Below are 25,145 nucleotides of genomic sequence, written 5' to 3'. Positions count from 1 at the left end.
CACAGAATGGGTTTTTCGGCCGGTGGCAATGCCGGACTTGAACTATGGGGGACCGGCAAAGGTGGTGGTGCCAGGTTTGAAGTCTGATTGCTTGTTGGCCCAGGAGTCAGGGCAGACCCTGCAGGGGGGTTATGAGGCACAGTTGGTGCCAATAACAGGTCCCCCAATGATAATCTGACTGAAATCTCATTGACACTTGGGGACCAAATAAGTGCCAGAGGGAGCTAGAAGGGTGCCAAAGATGCACAACATGGCCTTCTTGAAAACTTGCTCAACCATTACTGATGGACCATGGAATTTGAATTGGATTGGTATAATCTATGGCAACAGATCCACATTAGGAGAAACGAGACAGAGGTAAATTGATTCCCACACCACGTCTCTAAACGAGTAGAACACTTCGACTTCTTATGTATCCTCTTTGATTTTGACTTGCATGACGACTGGGAATAGGAAAAGGACCTTCCATAGGATTGGCCTCGAGAATGGGAATAGGTCATGGTGCTGGACTTGAACTAAGACTGCCTTTAGATGTCTTCCAACAGTGTTCAGCATTGTAGAACTTGACTTGGGATTCATCTGGGCCAACTCCTCACAAGCCGCAAAGTTTTGTGAATACCTTAGGCACCAAAAACATATCTGGTGGTGTTCTATCACAGACATCTGCTTCTGATAGCCCTTCCAAGGTTTCTGTGGTCTTCAGAGGGGACAAAGGGTCAGAAGTACTAACATTATGAACAGCGATTTCCTAATTGCGACTATCTCTAACAATTTAAAAACAATCCCTAGTCCTAATGTATGAAACTTTTAATTTTAAAATAGCAATTCCTACTGGGTCGCACATCAACCAACTTCGTGAATGTTAACGATATGGATAGCAATTTGCGACCAACTAGGAATCGCCATCACAAGGATGGGGGCTGCCTTGGGTCAGCAAACCACCATGTCTGTGATTGCTTTTAATAAAGCAATCTTTTTGGGGGGTGGGGGGGGATTGCCCTAGCGGTCTAACATAGTGAAAGCATTTTAAAAAACACTCCTGGACCTCCTCCGTCATCCATCCTCATCCCGGGCAGCAAGAACACGGCTTTTCCCTCAAAGCTGGAGGGCAGCCTCCTGAAGCTTTCCCATTGCTACCAGGAGCTGGGAGTAACTGCAGTGGTCTCAGATGGGGGCCTGAAGAGCGACTTTGTTCCCCCACAGGTGGGCTCAATGACTCTGTGAGCCCTGGGCCCTAGCTGGTTGATGAGGGAAGGCTGTGGGCAGAAATACCTACCAACAACACCTGTGGCATGCAAGTAAACTGCCTCACTCCACATGCTTTCGATGCACACAGAGTGACGCAGATTTCTTCCACATGTTATGGATCTGCTCTCCGATAGATTACTTCTAGTGAGGAGACACGGGGGACCCTCTTGTGGGTTTTGGAACAGAAAACTGATCCGACTCTGCAGGTAGGCCCCCTCAGAATTAGGTGGACATTCCCATAGTCAATTCTGTTAAACACTTAGGCTTGGACTACTAGATTTAGTTCTTGGTTGGGAACTAATGGATCCTTTTCAATATGTTTTAATAGAAACATCTACATAGAGCTGGTTTTCCAGCATGAAACCCAAAGAGTTCACCTTCATCCGCAAAGTCGGTGATACTCCTAATGAAATGGGGAACACAAGCTAGTTTAGAGTGGTCTTCTGATTATTATTTCAGTCTAAATTCAGTATCCACGTGGTTTAGACTGGAGCTCATACAGGTATTTTTTTTGTGTTCTAAACAATTTGCAACAAATGACACATTATGAAAGAAATGTAATCAAAGGTAAAGTCAAAAAGTTATCAGCATACCAATGGGAATCAATCCCAAGGTAGCTTGAACTTATTCAGAGATTTCATTACAGGACTGGAGGCTACCATTATGTATTAATCTTTAATGGCAACAACACACAACCACTTTTTTTGTTTTTTTGAAAGAAAAGTCACATATACATAACACAACAACAAAATGATCGTCAGCATTATTTTCTTGAAGGGGATTACACCTTCCATGTGTTAATATCTAACATAATAAACATTGCAACAAAAAATGAACGAGGGGAAGGGGTGGAAAGGGGCGGGGGGCTTCCACATGCATGCTCTGTATGTTCCATTATAGCGATTATGTTGGAGGGTTACATCAGGTTCTTCCCGTGTCAATTTCCAAAGGAGTTCTCAATATGTAAGCAATTTAGTGCCACATCCGATGCAATAGGGAACATTTACAGGTCAAGCGTGTCGAAGCAGAGGAGGGTTGTAGAGGTGCTGTAGGTGTGGATCTGTCTGGTGCCAATTGGTGTGTAGGAGAGAGAGTTGGAGAGGTGTGCTGTGTTTATTGTAGGTAACTGCGGTAAGTATGCCAAACGTCTTTAGGTCGTGAGGTTGGAGTGTAGCATATATTTCGGGCTGAATGTTTCAATACAACATGCTTCGGGGCCATGCTTCCTTCATGGGATGTTGTTTGTTTGGTGACCGTTTGTAGCACAATTTCCCTTTTCGCTAACAGCAGTGCTATGGCGATGAACCTGTGGTAGCAGAGTTTTATATCGCGGACTATTCTCAGCAAGGCCAGTTTTGGGGGAGGGGGGGGGGGGGCGGCATGGAGACCATGTCAGAGAGGATCGGAACACGTCCGTCTAATATGCAGCCACGAGGGGGTATGTCCATGTCATGTGTGCAAAGTCTGCGTCCGGAGCCTGGCACTTTGGACAGCTGGACAATTTGGTGGGGTCATACTTGGTCAGTTGTCATGGAGTTATGTAAACCTGGAATATAAACTTGAAATGGAGCAATTTATGTCTTAGGTTGAGGGATAGGAATATGCTACTTACCAGTATGCATCTGTTCTTGACATGTAGAGCTGCAGAGCCACACACTTAGGATAGTAGATCGCCATCTGGTGTTGGGCTCGGATGCTTGCAGGTTGTTGTTGTCTTCGGAAGAAGTCTTTGGTCACGAGATAGGGGACTCCTCCCTTGGACTACAGTGCGCATGGGCATCCACTCCATCCTCAAATTGTTTTTTGTCATGATGGGAAATGATGTAGTTTGTAAAAAGAGAGATGTCCATGTGTAATGTCTAAGTAAGACGATGCTGGAACAGATACAGGTCCAGGGGAGGTGGGTGGGCAGGTTTGGCTCTGCAGCTCTACATGCCAAGAACAGATGTAGCATATTCCGTTCGAGGCATATGAGCTGCAGATCACACACTTAGGATAGACTATATAGCAGTGTCTCCCCTAGCGGTGGTCACCTGTATCGGTTGCAGCAGTTTGGAATAAGGTTTTAAGGACAGCCTGACCTACAGAAGCTTGTTGTTTTGCTTGCACGTCAACACAGTAGTGTTTAGTGAAGGTGTGTGTTGTAGACCATGTGGCTGCCTTACAAATATCTTCTAAGGGAATGTTTCCTAAGAATGCCATGGAAGCCCCTATTTTGAGTGTGGAATGCGCTCTAGGGGGAACTGATAGTGTGCGTTTAGCCTTGTGGTAGCATATTTGGATACATTTAACTATCCACTTGGCTATCCCGGATTTGGAAATGGGGTTGCCTTTATGTGGTGGAGAGAAAGCAACAAACAATTGTTTGGTTTTGCGGAATGATTTGGTTCTGTCAATGTAGTAAAGCAGGGCTCTTTTAACGTCTAAGGTATGAAGAGCTCTTTCAGCTACCGAGTCTGGATTTGGGAAGAACACTGGTAGCTCAACTGATTGGTTAAGATGGAACAGAGATATGACTTTTGGCAGAATTTCGGATTTGTTTTAAGAACCACTTTGCTGCGGTGTAATTGTAGGAATGGTTCTTGTATGGTTAAAGCCTGGATTTCACTTACCCTTCTAAGGGATGTGATAGCAATAAGGAAAGCCACTTTCCATGTGAGGAACTGCAGTTCGCATTTATGCATAGGTTCAAATGGGGGTCCCATGAGTCTTGTAAGAACAATGTTTAGATTCCACACTGGAGAGGGTGGTAATCTGGGCGGAATAATCCTCTTAAGGCCTTCCATGAAGGCTTTAATCGCAGGTACTCTAAATAGTGACAAGTGTTGTCGATTTTGTAAGTAGGCTGCTAATGCTGCTAGGTGGAGCCATATGGATGAGTACGGTAAATTACATCTTTGCAAGTGTAGTAAGTAGCAAATGATGTTCTGGATGGATGCATCCAGTGGGCGTATATCATTGTTAGTGCAGTAAATGGCAAATCTTTTCCATTTTGCAGTGTAGCAGGCTCTAGTGGTAGGTCCTCTGGCCTCTTTTATAATATTCATGCAGTCTGGTGGTAGGTTGAGGTAACCGAACTCTAGGACTTCAGGAGCCAGATCGCTAGATTCAGTTGACCTGGATCTGGGTGTCTGATTTCTCCATGGTTCTGGGTTAATAAGGACGGGGAGAGGCGCAGTTTTTGGTGTGGAACTAGAGAGAGTTCCAGCAGTGTTGTGAACCAGGGCTGGCATGCCCATGTGGGAGCTACTAGGATCAGTTTGAGAGACTGTTGCCGGAGCTTGCGTACCACGAATGGAATGAGTGGGAGAGGCGGAAAAGCATACGCAAATCTGCCTGACCAGTTCATCCATGTTGCATTGCCCTTCGACTGTGGGTGGGGAAACCTGGCGGCGAAGGTTGGGCATTTTGCGTTTTCGTGTGTGGGGAACAGATCTATGTCTGGTTGGCCCCATTGTTGGAAAAAGGGGAGTAGGACTTGTGGATGTAATTCCCATTCGTGGATCTGTTGAGTCTGTCGACTTAACAGGTCGGCAATCTGATTGTGAGCGCCTGGAAGGTGTTCTGCAAGTAGGTATATGTTCTGGGGAACGGCCCATCTCCAAATGTTCTGAGGGAGCTGGGACAGCTGGAGAGAATGTGTGCCTCCTTGTTTTTGTATATAATACATGGCTGTCATGTTGTCCGTACGGATGAGGACAGTTTTGTTCTGGAGATGTATTTGGAATGATTTTAGTGCTAGGAATATTGCCAGTAGTTCCAGGTAATTGGTATGGAGCACTTTCTGTTGAGTGGTCCATTTGCCCTGAGTGGTGTGTCCTAGGAGATGGGCTCCCCATCCCGTGAGTGATGCGTCCGCTGTTAGCACTATTTGTGGAAGAGGCTCGAGGAACGGCCGCCCTTTGGACAGGTTTTTTGTTTTCCACCATTTTAGAGAGCGATGTGAGCGGCTGTCCACCAACACCAGATCTGTTAGTTGTCCGTGAGCCTGATTCCACTGACGTGCTAGACATTTTTGCAAGGGACGCATTTGTAGTCTTGCATAAGGCACAATGAAGATGCATGACGCCATCATGCCTATGAGCTGCATGAACACTCTTGCTGGAAGGGAGTGTTGGGTTTGAAATTTTGCGATTAGAGCTTGTATATTGGCTATCCTGGCTGGGATATGCTAGGGCTTTGGAGGTATTTATGGTGGCTCCCAGATATTGATGTATGTGGGAGGGTTGGAGATGAGATTTTGGATAGTTTATTGTGAATCCCAAGATGTGTAAGAGTTGAATAGTTTGGTGAGTGTGTAGAAAGCATTTGTTGAATGAGTTGTCTTTTATTAGCCAGTCGTCTAGATACGGGAAGACATGAATTTGTTGTCTTCTGAGATGCGCTGCTACAACTGCTAGACATTTGGTGAATACTCTGGGTGCAGTTCTTACCCCGAATGGAAGGACTGTAAACTGATAGTGTTGTCCGTCCACCACAAACCTTAGGTACTTCCTGTGAGCAGGATGTATGGGAATGTGAAAATAAGCGTCCTTGAGATCTAGCGTTGCAAGGAAATCGCCTTGTGGAAGTAGTGGGAGCACTTGTTGAAGAGTGATCATATGGAAATGATCTGAGTTTATATAGAGATTTAGGGGTCTGTGGTCGAGTATTGGTCTTAGAGTCCTGTCCTTTTTGGGGATTAGGAAGTACAGTGAGTATACCCCTGTACCCTGATGTTGTAAGGGAACTGGTTCTATTGTGTGTTTTTGAAGCAATGAGAGAACCTCTTGTTTGAGGAGCGTAAGATGGTCAGGTGACATGGAATGCTACTTGGGTGGTATGCGTGGGGGGGTAGTGGGGAGTTCCAGGCACTAACCATACTGGATAATTTGTCTTACCCACTTGTCTGTTGTGATGGAGTTCCAGACAGGTAGGAACTGTTTGAGTCTTCCCCCGAATGGAGTGGAATGGTCTGTGGGGAGTGGAGGAAAGTCAGTGTTTTGTGGCGAGGGGAGGTACGGGTGTTGGTATTGCCTCGACCTCGTCCCTTGGTGTTGTTTCCTCTATATCCTCCTCTAAATTATCCTCTACTGGGGGATGTTTGTTGAGAGGTTTTGAAGGTAGAGGAGGTGTTTGCTCCCATATTCTTGGAGGCTCCTCTGTAGAAGGAGCGCCGAAAGGAGCCACGTGGTTGTGGAGACTGCAATGCTCTCATGGACTTAGCAGTCTCGGTGTCTTTTTTCATTTTTTCGAGTGCAGTGTCTACTGCTGGCCCAAATAGCTGTTCTTGGTTAAATGGTTGGCTGAGTACGGTACTTTGTACTTCTGGCTTAAAGCCTGAAATGCGTAGCCAGGCATGGCGTCTGAGGAGTACACTTGTGTTTATTGCTCTAGAGGCAGTGTCGGCGGCGTCAAGTGCGCATTTAATTGACGCATTTGAGATGAGTTTTCCCTCTTGTATAAGGTAATTTGCCTGGGTCTTGTATTGGTCTGGCAGGTGTTGTAGCAGATTCTCCAACTGATCGTAGTGAGCCCTATCATAGCGTGCTAGTAGGGCTTGGGTGTTGGCAATACGCCAATGATTAGCAGCTTGTGCTGCTACTCGTTTGCCCGAGGCTTCTAATAGTTTAGATTCTTTGTCAGGGGTGGTGTATCTCCCGTGGTTTGGGAGTTGGCGCGTTTCCTTGCGTTGGAAACGACCAAAGAATCCAGAGGGAGCTGTCCTTTGATGTAACAAGGATCACCTGGGGCAGGTCTATATTTTTTCTCAATTCTTGGGTAAATCACCCTAGCACGGACGGGGTCTTTAAATACTTCTGTGGCGTGTTTTGTGACACCTTTAATCATAGGTAGAATTTGTACTGTTTTCAGAGACTGTTCAAACGTGTCTAAGAGGAAATCTTCCTCGGGTGCATCGGAGTGCATTGTGACGCCATGGTAAAGTGCTGCCCTGTTTACTAGTTTTCCAAACCCTAGGTGGTCATCTGGAGGTGATGGTTTGGAGGGATATGGTGTAGGGTCAGGCATATCTGGTAGAGGTTATGCCCAATCATCCAATGGTGCGGTATCTGGATCCGTAAACGGATCATTAGGATCACCAAGATCCCCCCCTCCCCCTAGGTCATCATCATCATTCTGTGGAGGTGGTGTATGTGATGGAGATGGTAGAGGGAAGGGTGGTGTAGGCAGAGGGGGTGGGGTAGAAGGTCGTATGGGAGAGGAAGGAGGAATAGGTGATGTTGCAGAGTCCTTCTTTCTTATAGGAACTGGGGCAGGTGTTGTGTTCAGTTTCCGTTTCTTACATGGCACTGCAGTGACATGTCCAGTCTTTGGATTAATATAGATCCTTTTTTGTGTTTGATCTGGATAGAAAAGTTGTTGTTCTTCAGGAACAGATTTTGGCGCCGATCTTTTCGGTTCTGCTGGAGGTTTTGGTTGATCGGTCGAGTCTTTGGCTTTAGGAGGTGTATTATAGTCCTTAGCCGGTGGTTTCGGTGCCGATGAAGGTTTCGGTGGCGATGAAGGCTTCGGTGCCGATGAAGGCTTCGGTGCCGGTTTATCAATGGTCCTCGATGTTTTCGGTGCCGAGGGTGTCGGATCAGATTTTGGTGCTGAGGGGTTTTTTGTCTTCTAGCCGAAGGTGCCGGGGGTACAATTACATGCGGTTTGCTCGTGCCCGAGCCACCGGAAGGCTTATGTTTCTTCGGAGCAGAGCCCGGAGGTGGGGCTTCTGAAGGGTGTTTTCGGTCTCGACTGAGGTCAGCTGGCGAAGTCTTGACCAATGCCTTTGGTTTTGGAGGGGCAGGGGCAGTGGTATTCACGCGTTGCCCAGGAGTAATGGGGTTGTCTGAGTCGTCTGCTTCGGAGATGATTTGAAGTTCCTCGGAATCTTCTTCCGGGACATCGGGACCCTCATCAAAGATGTTTTTCCTGGTTCCGGGGCTGGTTTGTGTGCCATGATATGGCGTCGAGCTCTTCGACCCCGAATGGTCTTTTTGGATCGAAATGCTGCGCAGGCTGGACAGCTGGCTTCGTCGTGTTCCGGTGATAGGCACAGGTTGCAGACTTTGTGATGGTCACTGTGCGGAAATTTTGCTCCACACTGGGGGCATTTTTTAAACTGCGTCCTTTCCATGAGCCGTAGGCCTCACGGCGTGGATAGGCCCAATCGCCCGCGTCGACGTCCGGAATCGAGCTGATGAATTCGATGTCGAGTGAAGGTGCTTCGATGTAGTTGTTAGAAGTTTTTCGCTTCGAAAATCTTGTATTTGAGATTTTCAACCGGAGTGGAAAAGTTACATCCGAACCCAATGGCGGAAAAAAACAATCTGAGGATGGAGTGGATGCCCATGCGCACTGTAGTCCAAGGGAGGAGTCACCTATCTCGTGACCAAAGACTTCTTCCGAAGACAACAACAACCTGCAAGCATCCAAGCCCAACACCAGATGGCGATCTACTATCCTAAGTGTGTGATCTGCAGCTCATATGCCTCGAACACCTCTTTATTTGTTTGTGACAACAGGCCTATTCCTTGTCCGTCAGTGGCTGACCCATATCGTCCTCCCCTCAGAGTCTCATCCCCCTGTCCTGCACTTGTTTGAGCGCCATGCATGCTCGGTAAAATTTGGTGACCAAGTGGGCCCCTTCTTTGTCGGTTATAAGCAGAGTAAGTGGTGTGAACTCAACTGGAGGAAAGGGGAAATAAGGGATGGCTGAGCGGAGTGCACTGAGCAGTCTGGTCACTACAAATGTGTCCATGTAAGACATCTCAGTTTGTGCAGACCACTCAGCCACTTTAAAGTAACACATCATAGTGTAGATTGTTCTAGAACATAATAGAATCAGGCTATCATAGGCATGCACTCAGTACCATCTGCCTCTTTTAAATGCAGTTCCACACAGATAAGTACCTCTCTATTATTACTTTACTGTATTTTAAACAAATTAAACAGTTTTGACTTTATATAGCTCTTTTGTAACACAGATTTGATAAATTGCCATTTGTGATGTACAATATCGCTTCTGTATAACCCCTTTTTGATAAATCTCATTTCTGGTGTATAATCTTGCCATACTACGCATTTACCATATCATGCACTTTTTATAACACTCCTTTTGACAAGGGCTGAGCTTCCAATCTATGGTTGCTCTCCGTTCCTACCCAAACACGAATCAACCGGCGCGCTGGTATATCTTATCACACCGTTGCTACAGTCACTTCCTTCCTCAGATCGCAGGCAAGCAGATCCCCACTGAGACTCCAATTATTCAAGTCGCTGCCTGCCTTCTACCGAAAGCAATCAGCGCCAAATTAAGGATCTGGCTTCTCCCAACGCATTTTGTCACTAGAGCACACCGGGAGAGGGTTCATTAGAGAACAATACGTGGACAACAACGCCCCAAGCTGCAATACACGCAGCTGCTCGCTTGCGCAACTTTGACAGTTGCTTTTCGAACAAACAGCTGATAAAGACCAGTTGTAAAATCCCCCTTTCTCAAACTCCAGTGAGTATTCCAAGTAGAAAAAAGCATCCCAAAAAGAGATTACTCCTATAAAACCCCGAGGTAAGGTTAAAAAGGAGGACACTGAGTTTAAACCAATAAGACCAATAGAGAGAGAGCTTTAGCCCAGCACACGCTATTTAGTACAAGACCCCCCTTTAATTATTCAATTTAACACCTATAAATAAATAAACTTTCATCATGTCAGAGGACAGTCAAAGCTCAGAAATCCCTCACAATCTAAATGAGGAGCTCCTAAAAAAACTAATACAACAAGAATGCGTGCGAGAGACCTTACAACAGGTCATGAGCAATAAAAGAACCATCCTCTCTGAGGAGGAACTCGACCCACACTCAATGTCTGGGGGAGAGTCAGAAATTTCCCATTCAAAGGGGAAAAAGATTTTAAAAGACCAAACACTTAAAGGGTGCTTCTCCCAATGACATTCCAATAGCTCCGTGTTCCTCAAAATGTACAGGAGGTCTAAGCACCGAAACTTTCAGAGGAGGTCTAAGCACCCAAAGAATCAGTGGAGGTCTAAGCACCTCAAGAATGATGGGTGTCCTACGCGACACAAACCCTACTAGTGCACACAACGGAACTGGTACCCTCATTGATCACCAAAAGAATCAAGAAAATGCACTGGAAGAAGTTAGCTCTCTGAACGGAGGAGTTACTAGATGAATATATATTTGATCTGTAACAGAGAGAACTAGATGCCGACGCACTCCTCAATAAGGACGCCTCTCCACATCGAAAGACATAATACTAGACTCTCTCGAACAACAAATGTTCTCTCCTAACAACATAAAACACCCTAGAAGTGCAGAGTGGTGGCACCAAGACCACGTGGACAAATATTACAAAGTGGCTAAGAAATCCTCTAGGGAGGGAGAGACAAAATCTCCTCCGACCTGAATGCTCCAGACCGGTCATTCTAAATAAGGTTTCCCTAACCCCAAACCTTGACCCTGAACTCATAACTAACCCTGGGCAGAGCTTGCGTAGTGCCACTACACAGAGTTCCACAGAGTTATGAAAAAACTCCTTGGAACTCCGCTCCACCACCCACCTCCACAGGAGCAGGGCCCGGGGCCTGGGCTCCTGCGGGCCCCGGGGTGCAGAAGCCCATGTCCTGCGGCCAGCCGAGGGTCCGTGTGCCCGGGACGGGGGTCCCGTGTGCCCGGACAGGCTCCCAGATCCCCCCCCCCCCCCCCCCCGGCCTGGCTGGGTTAAGGAGCAGGGACCGGGCCAGGGGCCTGCGCTTCGGGCAGGGCCTGGGGTGTGAGAGCCTCCAGCCTGCCCAGGGTCAGTCTGCCCGGGACAGGGGTCCCTTGTGCCCAGGGAGGCTCCCCACCTCCTCGGACTGGCTGGGTTCAGAAGCGGGGACCGGTTCCGGGGCCTGGGCTCCGGCGGGCCCTGGGGTGCGGGAGCCCACGTCCTGCGGCCAGCCGAGGGTCTGGGTGCGCATCACGAGCGTCCATCAGGCCAGGGCAGGCCTCCTCCGTTTCGCCAGCGTGACAAGGTGCCTGCGGGCCCCTGGCCAGAGTTCCGTCAGGGCCCCCCTCGCAGCCCCGTGCAGAGACCCAGCTAAGGGCTCTGATGAGCCCCCGGGAAGCAGAGCCCCCGAGCCCTCCAAGGGCAGGCGGGAGCCCTTCCTTTAAGGCGCAGGGAGGCCTGATGGTCGTCCTTCGGGTCCTGCCAGCTGGTCGCACCTTTTCCCTCTCGGCCATCTGGTAGCGAGCAATGCTTTCCAATGTGGCGACCAGATGGCCGGGCTGCCCTGGAAGTCCCGATGAAGGCTCGATTGCCTCTCCGATCCCAGCCAGGGCTCCGGGAGGTCGGGCGCGTCCGTGCCTTGGGACCTCTCCTTCACTCGGTGCGCATGGGTTACCAGAAAAGGGGATATCCTTCCTCCAGGATTACTAGGGACATGGTACCCCGGAACCCCTCACGGGATGGGGGCTCTCAGCCGGCAAACGGATGGGCTAGGGCCGGGTAAACCCCCACCCCCTGTCTGGGGCTCCGTCCTCCGGCCCGCCGCATGGCAAAGTGCCCGGGATAGGCTCCATCGGGCCCGGGCGGTCCTCCGTTGGGTGTCCGGGCCCAAAAGCTCTGGCCGGGCGCACCCTACACTGGGCTCCATCCTCCACTCCGCCATGGGCCCAGAGCCCGTCTGGCGTTCCACAGCTCGGCTTGGGTTCAGGAGCTCCGGCGGGGGCCCTTGGTGGCCCAGGGGTGGAGGTTGCCCTCCCCAACCCAGGCTCCATCTTCGGGCCTGCTGCGTGGCAGTGTGTCCAGGATGCGGACCTTGGGGAGGCCTCCCCTGCGCATGCTGGCCTGGGACCTCCAGCCGGGCCCTGGGGACCGGGCTCCGTCCCCCTGCCCTGCCATGGTTCCAGAACAGGGCTCCGTCAAGCCTGGGCAGGCCTCCCTCCTGCTTCGCCCGCCTGTCAAGGTGCCTGGGGGACCCCAGGTCAGAGGTCTGCCGGGGACCCCCGTCCGCAGCCCCGGGCCTGAGGCCCAGCCGGGGTCTCCGAGCCCCTGGGACGCAGAGCCCCCGAACCCTCCAAAGGGCAGGCGGGAGCCCTCCTGCAAAGGCTCATGCTGGCAGCTTGTCGTCCTTCAGGCCCGGCCATCTGGTTGTGCCTTTTCCTCCTCGGCCATATGGTCACGTACAATGCTTTCCAATAGGACGACCGGATGGCCAGGCTGCCCCGGAAGTCCAGATGAGGGCTCGTTTGCCTCCTCAATCCAAGCCAGGGCTCCGGGAGTCGGGTACACCGGAACCCCTCTCAGATGGCGTTCCTCAGCTGCCAGGCGGACGGGCCAGGACGCCCCCCCACCCCCGGGGCTCTGTCCCGTGGTACAAAGTGTGGCGTGGTGCCCGGATGGATAGTTGGATCTTGGGATCGAGCTGGCGGTCTGCCGTGAGGCAAGCTGCCGCCTGTCCCAGGCCCTACCTCTCGGCGCCCCCTTGATGCTCTTGGCTGATTGTCCTGGAGGTCCGAAGTGTTTATTTTGAAATAATTAGAGTGTTCAAAGCAGGCCAGTCGCCTGAATACTTCAGCTAGGAATAATGGAATAGGACTCCAGTTCTATTTTGTTGGTTTTCAGAACTGGGACCACGATTAAGATGGACGGCCGTGGGTATTGTGCAGCTAGAGGTGAAATTCTTGGACCAGCACAAGACGAATATACACAGCCTTCAATGCCCCAATCTAGATTCTTTACTCATGTTTATACAGATGCGGTGTCCAGGATAGAGCCAGGCTAGAAGTAGGGCAGGGGTGAAAAATGGATGACGCATTGCTTAATCAAGAAACGAGAGAATCAGATTTTACATTTGAACAGATTCGAACCCGGTTCCCCATATTTGAGGGCAAACGCCCTAGCCATTAGGACACATCCTCGTTAGTTCTGCAAGGCTACCAACATGCATAATGGTAGCCTCTGGTCTTGTAATGAAATAGCGATTCTCCTAATTACCATGCCAAGAGAAACTAGATTTCATTAAAGACACAAAGGCTAATCATCAATCAAAGAAACTAAACATATAATTATACACATACATATGTAATGTACAGCAGAATTAAGTCTTAAAAATGCAATACTTTATTAATTCTGTGTTTCAATGCTTAATGTATGCATTTTAAGGAAATTTAAAAAAAGCTCAAGTCTTGTAGATTGCTTTGCTCAAAATTAACCCTTAATTCTAAAAGTCTGATCTAATAGCAATCCTTTATTTCAGACAATTTTGAATAATCCAGAAGTCTACCACATAACCGCCTGGAAAATACCAAGCAATGGATTACAGAGTCTATTATCCAGTTTATTCGGATTACATCATCCTAGTTCGCTGTCCATTCATTCGGTTTCCTGTTTCGGCATTTCTTCAACAAGAATGCCTGTCTTACCATATGTTTTGCAAATCTTTCCTAATACATGCCAATAACTTTATCCACATGTAAAAGAGGCAGATGGTACTGAATGCATGCCTATTATAGCCTAACTGCATTATGTTCTAGAACAATTAACACAGTGACATACTTTAAAGTGGCTGTGTGGAGTTCGCATTAAAAGATTAATGCATAATGTTAGCCTCCGTGTCTCTAATGAAATCTAGATTTTCGTTGCATGGTAATTAGGAGAATCACTATCCCTTATATAAGTTAAATGCCAATGAGGATGAACCCCGCGCTTGTGGTCCACCATCCAGGGTGGTGTAAAGTGGAGAGTAGCTGATGCCCATATGAATGTCTATTTTCTTGTTTCTAAGACACAACAAGATCCATTACAGTACGGAATCCTTAATAAAAAGTTTTATTTGTAGCCTCCCAATTTGAATATTGAGGTTAATACAGTTGAACGATGCATACTGCTCTAGCCAAATAAGTAAACAGGACTATCCATGGTCCATAAAATAACCATTTCAGTTTTAAAGCATTCTGGATAGAAAAAGGATATTGGTATCGGTGTGAAATTGTTTGGATACACAGATTTTTTTAAAGAGATTATGGGCTTGAATATTCTGTAGGAAGTCTGGTACAAGGCTCTTCTTAAAGGAGGCAAGTATGATGTTAAGCCGCTGTATGCTAAGTCTTAGGCAGATTTTTCTTTACGCTAAGGAGGCAGGTACAGGTGTATGTGCATGTGCTGGGGAGACTGTTGAGAAAAATACTCACTTCTACAGATTTACACATGTAGAGTATTGGTGAGGGATAGGTGGGTAATCTTGGGAGTTGTCGATATGCCAGAGTTTAGACCAAAGATTCTTGGTCCTGCTTGCACCTGCTTTGTACACTTATAGGCATTTTTGAAAAATGATCCCAACTGCAATGCAGCAGCTGACGGGGCACCACTCTTCCCCTGTCATTCAACCACAGGGCGGATTTTTCAGTAGCTCTCTCACATGGTAGTACATAAGCCACAACTGAAGCAATTAAATTGGCCATAAGTGTAAAGCCCTATCATTTTCACAACGCATAGAGAAATTCTGAAAATACTTACAGTCTTTTCAGTGATGAAAGACCCACAAAGGTTCCTGGTTCAATTGTAGTTATAATGTTGCTTTTGAGATCACTGGAAAAAAGAAAGTTGCAACAAACTAAACTTTCAATTAATAAAACAACCCGTGTTCTAAAAATAGGCATCTACAACTCCTGTAATACATACAGATTAAGGTGCATAATTCTATGCAATCAATTAGTAATCAAATTGCAAGTTTGGTCACTTTTATTTTTAGTAACCAAGATTTTATTGATTTAATGAGATGTACAATACAACAAAGTGAAAACAGGATACACACTGCCACAATATAAGATGATATCTACTTGGCGTGTTACCAAAGAAACCATAAGACAAACCACAATCCGGGGAGGTCATAATAGGCCTGCATTTCCCTCAAATTCTACTATGCTTCTGTGGGCAATTGCTGCAAACATAGGTACCTCCAGTTTTGAACATCAGTCCATCGCCGCACACCATGTTAGGGCTTTGTTTTAAACCTTTATCAGTTCTATATAAACAAACAGTGCAGTGGTGAGTTACAGCAACAGTACACAGCATGAGAAGCAAACGAGGGCAGCTGTAAATCAAAGCTTTCACTGTCCTCCCCCAACCGGGCAGCCAGGATTTGGACCACGTTTGGTCACTTAATCAATATGTCCGCTTGTACCTTAACATCTAAGAATATATTTAGTGCGTTCTGGACAACCAGTACGACTTCTAAGTTTGAGTGAGTATGACAGAAATTCACTATAAAAACATTTCTTGTTTACAGTTCACCTTTTTAAGCTGTCCAGTTTGCTAAAAACCTTCAATCTCACTTCTAACACCTGCATGCAAATCAAATTATTTTAGTACGTAAGGACTTACCTACACATTGATGATCCACCATAATACTCAACTATTAACTTAATTGATACTTGGTCAACTTTCAATCTTTAGTAAGTCATTAACGGTCTGAGGTTAAACAAGAGTCACACATTTGACCTAACTATTTACAGACCTAGTGTTATTCCTCATTCTTCTCACTTGTTCCTGTCATGGACTGAGCATCACGCCATTTTCTTTCATTTTGCTGTCCACATCTACGAGTCAAATATGCCCACCTTTGCTTCTCACATCTAAGCTATATGTGGATAAAGTGGCTGACTCACTTAGTACTTCTTCTCCTGCTCTTTCTTTTATTATTGAGTTTAGTAACGAAAACGTTGAAGTCTGCATGTGTTTAGTCTATCAAGTTTCCATCTCTCTTAAACGAGTGTTTCAGTACAGGGCAACTCTCGCCTCCCCCTGGTGTTCTGAAGCACTTTTACACTGTAAACAACTTCAGCTCTGACAATTCACCATTTCTGCCCCTGCCAAAGTGGTGGAATCATAGAAGGAACCTTTCCGCAGTTACAAAAAACATTTGTTCCGCTCGTACTGTCTACTATAGTAATCACATTTTACAAGCTCCCAAACATCAAGGTGGTCATCTCTACTCTTCACTGGCTGACAATTATGACTACACTCCTCACAGGCACTTTGTTCTGACCCCATACTACAGGCACATCTCTGAGAGATTTGGGGGCGTGACAATGGCTTCAACTGTTTCACCTAATTGCTCTCTAACCACTCTCAGCCTGTCACTGTTTCTCTATTTAAGGCCATATGGGTTGCTCAAGACTCTGCCCTCAATCCCACACAGTTTCATCTTAATGTAGGCATGCTCTTTTTTGAGTCTGACCAATTACTCCGGTTTCAGATTGGTCTCCTATACCAACGACCCGCTACTCGGCCTATGCCTTTACACGAAGAGCTCCCTTCTTCAATGCAAGATCAAGGTGGGTCTCTTTGCTATCATGCTTCGGATAAACTGCAACGCGTTGTTTCAAACTCCTTCAAAGGAGCGATCTTTGATTTTGACAACCTTTGGTGTAGGACGCAAACAGGTGTCCCACTGAGATCATCAGGACCCCTGAGCCACTACCTCTGTGTGCAACCTAGGGCAGCCCTGACAAGTACCACGCATCAGACGTTAGACTAAAGCATTGCAGCGTGGTAGTCCGCATCACAGAATTGAAACGCAATGTCAAGCATTATAGGAACTCAGCTGTCAAGTGCCGGAAGCTGCTATAATAATGCACCTACAGCTGCAGTGGCAGCTCGGTGCGTGCTGCTCCCAGCAGGCTTGGGGGCTCTGGCTCAGCTGCTAGTGCTCAGTCTGCACAGTGCTACAATGCAACACTGCTAAAATGTCGACGTGCCACAAGTCGCTTCTTCAAAGTACCTAAAACCCTTGAATGCACCAGGCACCTACTCAATACCAAAAACCTATTAACACTGGAATGCGCACCAAAGTATAGGAATAGAAGTACCCAAATAACGCATAAAAAACTCGGGGAGTTAACGCTTTAATCATTTCTGTGCACCATCCAAGTTATACACACTTGAAGTCTATTGTTCGGGGAATAAGCAATATGCCTATAGTAAAGATGTCACTATCGGCTACTGTGAAGGATACAGTCTAAAACAGCTGCAGTTGCCTAACAGACCCAGAAGCTATACCATGGTAAGATGGCTACAGAAAGTCCAAAGAGAACCAGAATGTTCCCGTCTAAGATGGCGTCATAGCTACGCGCCACGTTTTCCTCTGGACGTCGCCTAGGCCCGACGCCTCGCCAGTACAGTGGACTGTAGTAGCAAGATGGCTGCGCTCATGCGGGGCATGTCCATGGCACGATTGGACAGGCTCTGGAAAGGTGAAGCTGTTATGTTATGTTATAAAATTCTTATAGAGCGCACATACACCGGTTGGTTTCATGGCGCTGTGTCTAGGACTAGCCGAACCCAGTTGGAGTTTATTCATATGCCTGGGTGAACAACCATGTCTTGAGGGATTTTCTGAAGCTCAGCAGATCAGTACATGATCTAGTTTCCAGGGGAAAGGAATGAAAGAGTCTTGGTGCCAGAGTTGCGAACCTACAGGCCACTTGTCGCTTCAGCTTGAAGGCGGGAGTTGCCAGGAGATGGAGGTGAGCCGAGCATAGGTTACGTGAAGGAGAGTACCTTTAGATAAGACTATCGATGAATTGATTGATTGATTGATTGAATTTAGGGCACTGGCCATGTAAAGATTTAAAGACCAGGCATCCTACTTTAAAGGCGCAGGGCTACTCAAATTTCCTTGTTCTGGGACTGCCAAAATATCTCAAAGACTTCAAAATGTTCAGTATTCCGCTATACAACTCATCTGAGTCCTTAACAGACAGTGTCACCGCTCACTCACATCTGAAAGCACTCCATTGGCTTCCGGTGGAGAAACATGGGTTCCTCAAAATTCTGCATCTCGTTTAATGCTTTTTATCATACCGGCCCCTCTTAAATACAAAGTCTTTTCCCAATTTACCAGCCAGACAGAACACTTCTCTCTTCATTCAGCACATCTTATTCTCTATGATAAACTGTGCTACTGCGGGTGGCAGAGATTTCCCTCTTTCAACAAAGCTTGGAATTATCAAACTCTTTCCGCTCTAACACTATATCTACATGTCGCAAGGATTCAGAATTATCTCTCTTTGTATTATATACGGAGAGTTATCACGGCGCCAGGACACTGTGTGGTGTACATTTTTGTTTAAACACGTTTTTTTAATTGGCAATCAATTTAACAATGTAACGTTATTGCACCTGTTATTTGAAGATGCATCTAATCCTGACGCTGCAATTAAAGTGAGGAAAGCTCTGCAACTAAGGGTTAAATAGATTCATGGTAACACCCTCCTCTGGAACTGGTAAATATGAGAGGTCGCATGGCAAACAGACCAAGAGGAGAAGGACTGTTCAATCTTGCGTTTTTATGCAGCCCCCATTACCTTCCCCATCCGAGTTCCCACCTCTGTTAAACAAGGAATTCCTCCAATGGGCACCTTAGCTTTATACACTACGAGCGCCACTAAATGACTAAATTCACGTACGGCAATATGTCCTTAAATACCCTATACTGCTGCCGCAGACCACGAGTACTTTTGTAGATTTGACATCGCTCCTTCCGGATTGGAATTTATCTTACTAGTGTTTAACAGCGCCAAGACCTCTTTGTGGCCTCATTCTCACACCACGATATGGTTTAAATGAGGACAAGTGAAGCGGGGATAATACACTGTGTATCCACACAATCCGTCTCCTACGGTGCCGGGCAGACCATTGCTCGAATGTGCACCTGAAATCGAGGCCGTTACTGCCCTTAAGGGCACCCACCGTGCAGGCCATTCCCGCGTCTTAATGCTTTACACTGAACTGTCAGAAGGTTTTCTGACTATTTACTAAAAATATAAACTATTTCGCAAGTTTTCAGCCTTACTTGTTTAATACACATTTCCATGAGGACCATGCTGCTGATAGATACAACGGTCTATATGTGTCCATCATGCCGAGCTCTCATCAATGCCATTAGTTCTTCACCATGAAATACACTCGGACAGCTCTAGGTTTTACTTGTGTGCAGCAGGTCAAACATTTCGCAATATAGTATTTTAATCAGGGTAATCAACATGGAATACTGATTGGAAAACTGTTTCAACAATCCTTTATAAATTGGAAACATCAGCTTCGTACCCCAAATGGCTACACCACGACCATTACCATTACCTGCCGTTACACCGAGAACCTTCTTCGAGTTCATTTTATGTAACATACCAACGCATAAGAAATCAAATCTCACCGTTACATACGTGGGGAGGGAGGCCACAGGCTGTCGTGACCGACCCTTTGCTTCTGTAGCCAGAGGCCGTGTCCAGTTCACAACCCGCTAGACCCCGAGTTGCACATGACCACCATATTCCCGTGATAAGGCGCCCACACCCTTCACGCGCGCACAAAAACTCACTCCAGTGAACGGATCACAAGTAGGGGTGGGCGGAATTTGCGGAATTGCGTTACGCAAATCTCCGCGAAACGGTAAAAAATCTCCGCGAACACGCAGAAATTCCGCGAACACGCGGAATTGCTTGTTCGCGATGCTTTTTTCCTGTTCACAATTGCTGTTTGCGTGCTCGGGGAGAAATATCTCGCGAACACGCATTTTGAGATCGCGAACAAGCAAAAATTTCGCGAAATCGCGGAAAGCAGACTTTTTAGCAATTTCGCGTTCTCCGCGGAACGCGAAATTACGCAAATTCCGCAAATTCCGCGAGCGGAACGGAATTTACCGCCCAGGCCTAATCACAAGTAGCATTTACGTGCCCATCATTTAATCATTTCTAGAGAGTCTGGGGACCCGCCGGGGGTCATGAATGTGACCTTGCCTTTAATCATACAAGGTGAAATGTACCAGATGCCAGACAGGCCAGTCCTGGAATATGGACAGGATTTCCGCTCTCGTCCAAGCTTTCCTGAATGAAGGGATTGTATTTCCTTCCACTGATCCGGAGCGCGCGCAGTTACGTAAACACCGACATGCATGTGTAAGATGAAGCGGGCCCGCAAAGGCTTGAACATACATACAAACGTAAAATATGAAATCCCTGCCCGATAAGAGAACTGAAACGAAATACTGGACTACGCTATACGGCTGCTACTCGGCCAAATTAATTAGTCCACCTTTCTATTTGTTGCAGTCTTTTTCATGGTAGACCAGAAAAATAACTGATATAGTCAGCACATTAGACAAGTAAAAATTAGCTACTCGTGAAAGCATGTTTCAAGAGCAGCAGTAAAACGATCAAACAATGGAGAGGCAACTCTTCTGAAGAAAATGGCGAATATCAGTTTTGAGAGATTTTGTTCTCCGCACTATCAAAGACTAGGGAAATGGGTGAGGACAGGCTAACGGTGCTACCCGATTAACTAAAACTGAAACTAACTTGTATGTTTACAGCACTCGTTAGCACAAACGACGGCCATTTCAAACATTTTAAACACGGTTGCTACTAAATTCTTTACAGCAGAACTATAACAAACATTGAAAAGGCAATAGGTCTCGCCTTTGGTTAAGTTAAAGCCATTTGCTTTGCTAATGGTATTATATAGCAAAGCAAATGGCTTTAACTTAATAAAAGGCAAGACCTATTGCATTTTTAATGCTTTTTTGGGGGGGGGGGGGGTCATTGTGCGGAGTTCCGCTAAACTCCGTAAAGGCCTGGATGAAACCTCAAAAATGTGCTACACACCTCACATTCACCAGTAACCCCCACTGACTTTATCTGGGGAATCACTGCACTCAAAGTGCACAAAATTGCTTGTGAACTCTTTTTGGAACTTTGCGCATCCCAGGGCCACATGCCTGAGATCCTCCTAATGCAATCAGCGCCTGGTAGTGTAAAAGGACGTCAGTGCTGATGACCTAACAGGACAAAGCAGGACCTGTAAAACGGGACAAAGAAGGACCTGTAAAAGTGGTGTTTGCTGGCGGTGGAGAGGGAGGGAGGGGAGAGAGAGAGAGTACAGGTTACAAGGTGTACCCAGGTCCTGAAACTTAAATGTCACCAGTGGATGGCGGCACTCATTGTGACACCCACTACAGTGGCATTGCAAGCTTGCCTGCAGGCCCACCACTGCAGCTTGTCTAAAAACTACAAACTTGACCTGCTTAAATAACCCCTTTTAACAAGCATAATGCCTCCTTTTACATATTAATAAATCACCCTTAAGTAGGCCTTATTGTCTCTCAGGTCAGGTGCATTGTACTTAAAAGCAGGACATGTAAACATTTAATGTTAAACAGGTCCTTGCAGTGACAAGGCCCCAGAAACTATTTCTGATGTAGCAGAGTTAGCTCTTCCATAGGAAAGCACTACGATACCATATTACAATTAATACTGTTATCTCTGTATAGTAGACAGCTACAAATTTCACTCTTGAGCTAAAATATTAACTACAAGACCAATATACTAGTAAAATCTGATTTGTAATAAATATCCTGCAAACGGTACTTCTCCATGCACAATACCTGTAGAAGGCCATTTACATGAGTTTCCAACTTTACCTCAGGAACTGAATAGCCCCCTTGATGAAGTGCGACCTTGCTCCTAAAGTTTAGACGCGGGTCCTGGGTGTAGAGAGTAGATTTTTGAAGACCATACGGGTTGTGCCCAGGAGCCTAATTATCTTCAGATAGGCCTACCATGCCATAGGCGAAAGTTAGCAAACATCTGAGCAGTGCCCTCATGTGTCCCCCTAGTCACACATGCACCAATCTCAGTGGGAAAGGAACTGCCCCCAGAACTGGTTTTAAATGACCATAGAGGAGGGGTTGCTCATTTCCCTGGCCTCAACTTTAGGGTAGGCACCGGAGCTCTGCACAGGGGAAGAACGGTTCTGCCATGTTTTATTTGGATAAAGAGGGGCACTGTGGGATTGTCTGCAAGAGAACACAGGAACTGCTGCAAAGTGTGTAGGTTTAACCGAGAGAACTTTTTCTCCATTGGTTGGGAGAGGCAAAAAGTGAGACCCTCCCACAGGCCAGTGCCAGGCATAAATATGGCACTCATGAGCATCCTCTTCAGAACTCTACTGTACCTGTGGAAGATAGAAAAATGATTTGACTGCATCTGCTGTAGAGAACTATGAGGAGATCTAAAAGGCTGGACAGATCCCCACTTGTACACTGGGCAAAGAAATGGACTTCAGGGGTCAGTTGTCGAACCTGCTGTTAAGCTACAGAGACACAACAGGTTGCTAGTATTCCTTCTCCTGACAAGCCCACCTGGCCATCTCCAACTGGCTTGCCCTGGAACCTGCTGGTGACAGGAGTCTTGACCCCAAAGTGCTGTTCCTGAGGTCCTGGTACCATTGGCATGTCAAGGTGTAACATCCTGAACAACCTGTAACTTAGAAACATTTTGGTTCTGAAGACTTCCTGAGGACTGTTACAAACCTGCCAAGGATTGTTGCCACTGGGCCAAAGATTCAGGTTGCTCCCGCTCAGAGCTTTTCCGCAGCAGCAAATCAGTTTCAGCTCAACATCACGGAAAAGGTATCCAGCCTTGTGGAGGTCAGCTTGCAGTCTGTCCCGTTGTAGGAATTCAAGCTCCAAATAAGTGACTACGTCCGAACGTAGAAATCTCATGGCGCCATGGCGCCAAAAGTATCCAGCTGGTGAGGGACTTTCTTTGGGTGCAAATTTTGAGTTGGTCCTGCTCTGAGCTTTTCCACCAAATGTCAACAGCATCACCTGGACCTCGTCTGACAACTATTCGGCCTCTTGGAGCAATTCTGGACCAAAGCCTGCAACTTTGCGCCGCTGGGTATTTTTCACTTCCGTTTCGGAGATCAAGGTAGGAGATCAAGGTAGAAGATTAAACTACCAAACAGGTTTCTGTATCCAATACGTGCTTCTTCGCATTTGACCTTACATCACACCTAGATTCCGCTGAAGAGCAAACAGATGACCATGTTTGGTTTGTTCTTACTGCTTTTTGGCACTATTTTTATTTACAATTAAAAAAAAAAAAAAATCAGATCTCCAGTCAATCGTATTCTCTACTTTTATACATTTTAGTGGTATTTTCAAATATTTTGAATTTTTAACTGTTTTGGTACTTCTAAATCTGTTGCACATTTACTTAAGTTAAGCATTTCTGCTCTGTACCGTAGCTACTAGAGGTTGAGCTGAGGATTAAATTAGTGAAACCTTTCCTGGAGCCAACAAGATCAGAAACATTGTTACTTGTGGTGGGCTACTATCCACTCAAACTAATAATCCACTTTCTAAGACTATCCATCTGGCAATACCTGCCTTAAAAATAAGGTAGCCTTTGTGAGGTTTTGCAAGGGCCACAAATTGCTGATCTCACCTGCGGAAGGGCTTGATTCTGTTGATGAAATTCATGAGCCCGATTTTGACAACTACCTATCAATGTCTCTCTCCGCTACAGAATTGGGCAGTGGGAAAAAGACAGGCAGCTTTATAGTCTGACTGAGATGGAAAGGAGAAACCATCTTGGGGAGGAACATCGAGTTTGCCCAGAGTTTGTTTAACTGCATCTTCCGATGCACCCAACGCTTCAAATTAAATAAATCACTCAAAAAAGTCTTTCAGTTTATTTCTGTTTGCACTGAAACAGTCGTAATTTGGGCAGGTAATGTGAAACACTGAACTTAGTTAGCTATGGCAGGAGAGAGTGTGGAAGATATGCTGAAAAAAACAAAAACACTGGGTAGCTTGAACAGAATGCAAAAACGCCATAGAAAAAAAGTAAGAGAGAGTGTGAGAGTATATACACACAAAAAAAAATATATATATATCAGACATATATTTTTTTCTATGGCGTTTTTGCATACTATTCAAGCTACCCAGTGTTTCTTTGTTTTTTTCAGCATATCTTCCATATATTCATTCATTCTCTCTCTCTCTCCTCTCTCTCCTCTCTCCTCTCCCTCCCCTCCCCCAGCATGAGCACTAAAGGCATACCACTGGAGTATATGAGGCCATTGTGGCAAGGAAGGCGTGTTGGATGCATGATTTAAAATCATCCTAGGGATGGACAGCTTAAACCTGCAGAGAAGGAAAGGAGACAGGACACTTGATTTACAGGGATAAGGGCTGGGTTTAAAAGGGGAGGTGCATGCTATCTGGAATCATGAATGTTAGCGTATGAGTGAGGTTGATCCAAGGCCCAGAACATATTAATGTTCGGTTAAACTAGGAGTGCCAAAATACATCGCGCTTTATAGAAGTCCGTTTGGGCCCAGTCTCATAGGTGCAAGACACAATTATCGTCTGAGCTGAAGAACAGAGAGGGAAGTGGTAGGACGTCTGGTCAAACCATCAATGGATGCAGACCGAATGGTTGGGCACAAGAGAAGGATTTTATAAAAGGAGTAAGAGAACCTGACATAATTGGATATGGTACTTAGGGACACAAGTAACATAGCGGACCAAATAACCTGGTGTAAAGGGACTAGATACAGGTATACAAAGATAGTTTCTACGGGACGTAGAAGCACGGAAACTATCGCTGGACAGAGTTCACAGGGGTTAGGGCACCAATAAAAATGTAGTTATATTATTAGGTCAAGCCTAGACAGTCCTTGCGCTGTCTCTCCGAGACATGTATATACTTTGTGGGCTTACAGGCCGCCCATTACTTTTCATTTGTTTCTTTCAGTGTCCTTTAAAAAGTAATTGCTTCCAAGTGGTTAATCTTTCCCGTATGTCCCTCCTTTTCGTCGGTTGTTCACTCCCAGGGACCGGCGCTCCATTACTTGCAGTCTTTAACTTTTGCCCATTTTAGGATCTGTTTAGGGACTACTTTTTCCCTTTCGCTATGAGCAATTCACACATTTGCTCGATGTTTTCAGTGGCTTCGAGTTCTACAAACAGAGCTGTAATTCTTGTTCTTATCTCCCCACATAGAATTTCAAACTGCTGTTTTCGAGATGCCACTTTCATTTACTTTCTCAGACTTAAAAGTGCTAAGATTT

General features: G+C 46.3%; 1 protein-coding gene across 1 annotated transcript in view; it reads right to left on the bottom strand.

The window, feature by feature from the left end:
• ADGRA3 (adhesion G protein-coupled receptor A3) overlaps positions 1-25,145 on the bottom strand; it is a 399,594-nt gene that overhangs the window by 250,854 nt on the left and 123,595 nt on the right. The window contains exon 3 of the mRNA XM_085642355.1: positions 14,745-14,816. Within this exon, the coding sequence (XP_085498481.1) occupies positions 14,745-14,816 (72 nt within the window). The remainder of the gene's footprint in view (positions 1-14,744; positions 14,817-25,145) is intronic.

This window comes from Triturus cristatus, chromosome 2_2 (genome assembly GCF_964204655.1).
Source record: "Triturus cristatus chromosome 2_2, aTriCri1.1, whole genome shotgun sequence".
NCBI classification, from domain to species: domain Eukaryota; kingdom Metazoa; phylum Chordata; class Amphibia; order Caudata; family Salamandridae; genus Triturus; species Triturus cristatus.
Note: the sequence above shows the minus strand (reverse complement) of the source record. Positions and strands in the feature narration are given on the sequence as shown.